At 59.6% G+C, this 1,161-nt stretch overlaps 1 protein-coding gene across 1 annotated transcript in view; it reads left to right on the top strand.

Annotated features, from left to right (window-relative positions):
• Window positions 1-331: 331 nt before the first annotated feature.
• ACA1_152200 (Ras subfamily protein) overlaps window positions 332-1,161 on the top strand; it is a gene marked incomplete at both ends in the record, with an annotated part of 1,691 nt that continues 861 nt past the window's right edge. Inside the window, 4 exons of the mRNA XM_004333962.1 lie at window positions 332-370; window positions 484-526; window positions 668-783; window positions 872-1,078. Of these exons, the coding sequence (XP_004334010.1) occupies window positions 332-370; window positions 484-526; window positions 668-783; window positions 872-1,078 (405 nt within the window). The remainder of the gene's footprint in view (window positions 371-483; window positions 527-667; window positions 784-871; window positions 1,079-1,161) is intronic.

Below are 1,161 nucleotides of genomic sequence, written 5' to 3'. Positions count from 1 at the left end.
GACGCAGCACCACATCGCTGAACTGCTCCGGAGCCTGGCGCACCCCAACGAAGACGGCGCTCAACAACGACTGGGCCTCCACAGTCTGCCTCCGGTACGCGTCGGTGTTGTTGTCAACCCCACCACCGCCCACCACACCATCGCCCCATCGCGATACATACATGCTTGTAACAACAACAGGAGGTGGTGGTGCACGTGCTGTCGTTCGTGGCCAACGCGCACGATCTCTGCTCCCTTGCCATGGTGCCCGACGACATCCCATCGCCCAGTGCTCAGGAAAGGATACCACACAACACCGAGCAGCGAAGGGGACGGATGGAAGGCGGCCTACATGACGTGGCTGCGCGCTGCCGTCTCGCAGTTCAGGCACGTTCTAGGACACACGACGACACGACATGACACAAACGACACGCACGAGTGAGCGCTGGCTTATCCACGACTACAGGAAACGCGATACCCATACTCTCCCACCCAATCCATCAGCACCTGGCGAATACCAGGTCAAAGTGGTCATGCAAGGCGACTCGTACGGCATTTTCCTCATTTCTACCCCATCTCCCGGCTAGCCATGACACACACACGCATCACCGCACTCCGCACTGTCGCACACGCACACTCACACTCACACTCACACGCAACACCACACCGCACACGCGAAGTGGTGCAGGAAAATCGGCCATCCTACGCCGCTACGCGCATGACCAGTTTGAAGTCTATCCTTCCCCAACCATCGGCGCGGAATACGAGCGCCGCTGTGTGGAGTGGCAGGACAATAGGATCCAGGTGTGCGTCTACGCACCACATTTGAATGACGCGCGCTCACACACAACCGCTCACACCACCGCACACGCACGAACGATTGTGTGGTCAGTTGCAATTGTGGGACTCGAGCGGACCGGAGCGGTACAGGTCGCTGGCGTACCTCCGTGGCATGCACGGCGTGGTGGTGGTCTACGACATCGCCAACAGGGCGACCTTTGACAACGTCACGGCTTGGGTGGAGGAAATGCAAAAGTACGCTCTCATCGCCAATGACAATAGCAGGCGGGATTGGTGCAACACAAACACGCAACACCAGGTACGGACAGGAAGGCTTGGTCGTGGTGGTGGCGGGCAACAAGACCGACCTGGCCTCCTCGACCGGACGCGCTGTGGCCAAGC

This window comes from Acanthamoeba castellanii (assembly GCF_000313135.1).
Source record: "Acanthamoeba castellanii str. Neff unplaced genomic scaffold scf7180000084719, whole genome shotgun sequence".
NCBI lineage: Eukaryota > Discosea > Longamoebia > Acanthamoebidae > Acanthamoeba > Acanthamoeba castellanii.
The sequence above is the reverse complement of the archived record's forward strand: the minus strand, read 5'-3'. Positions and strand labels throughout refer to the sequence as shown.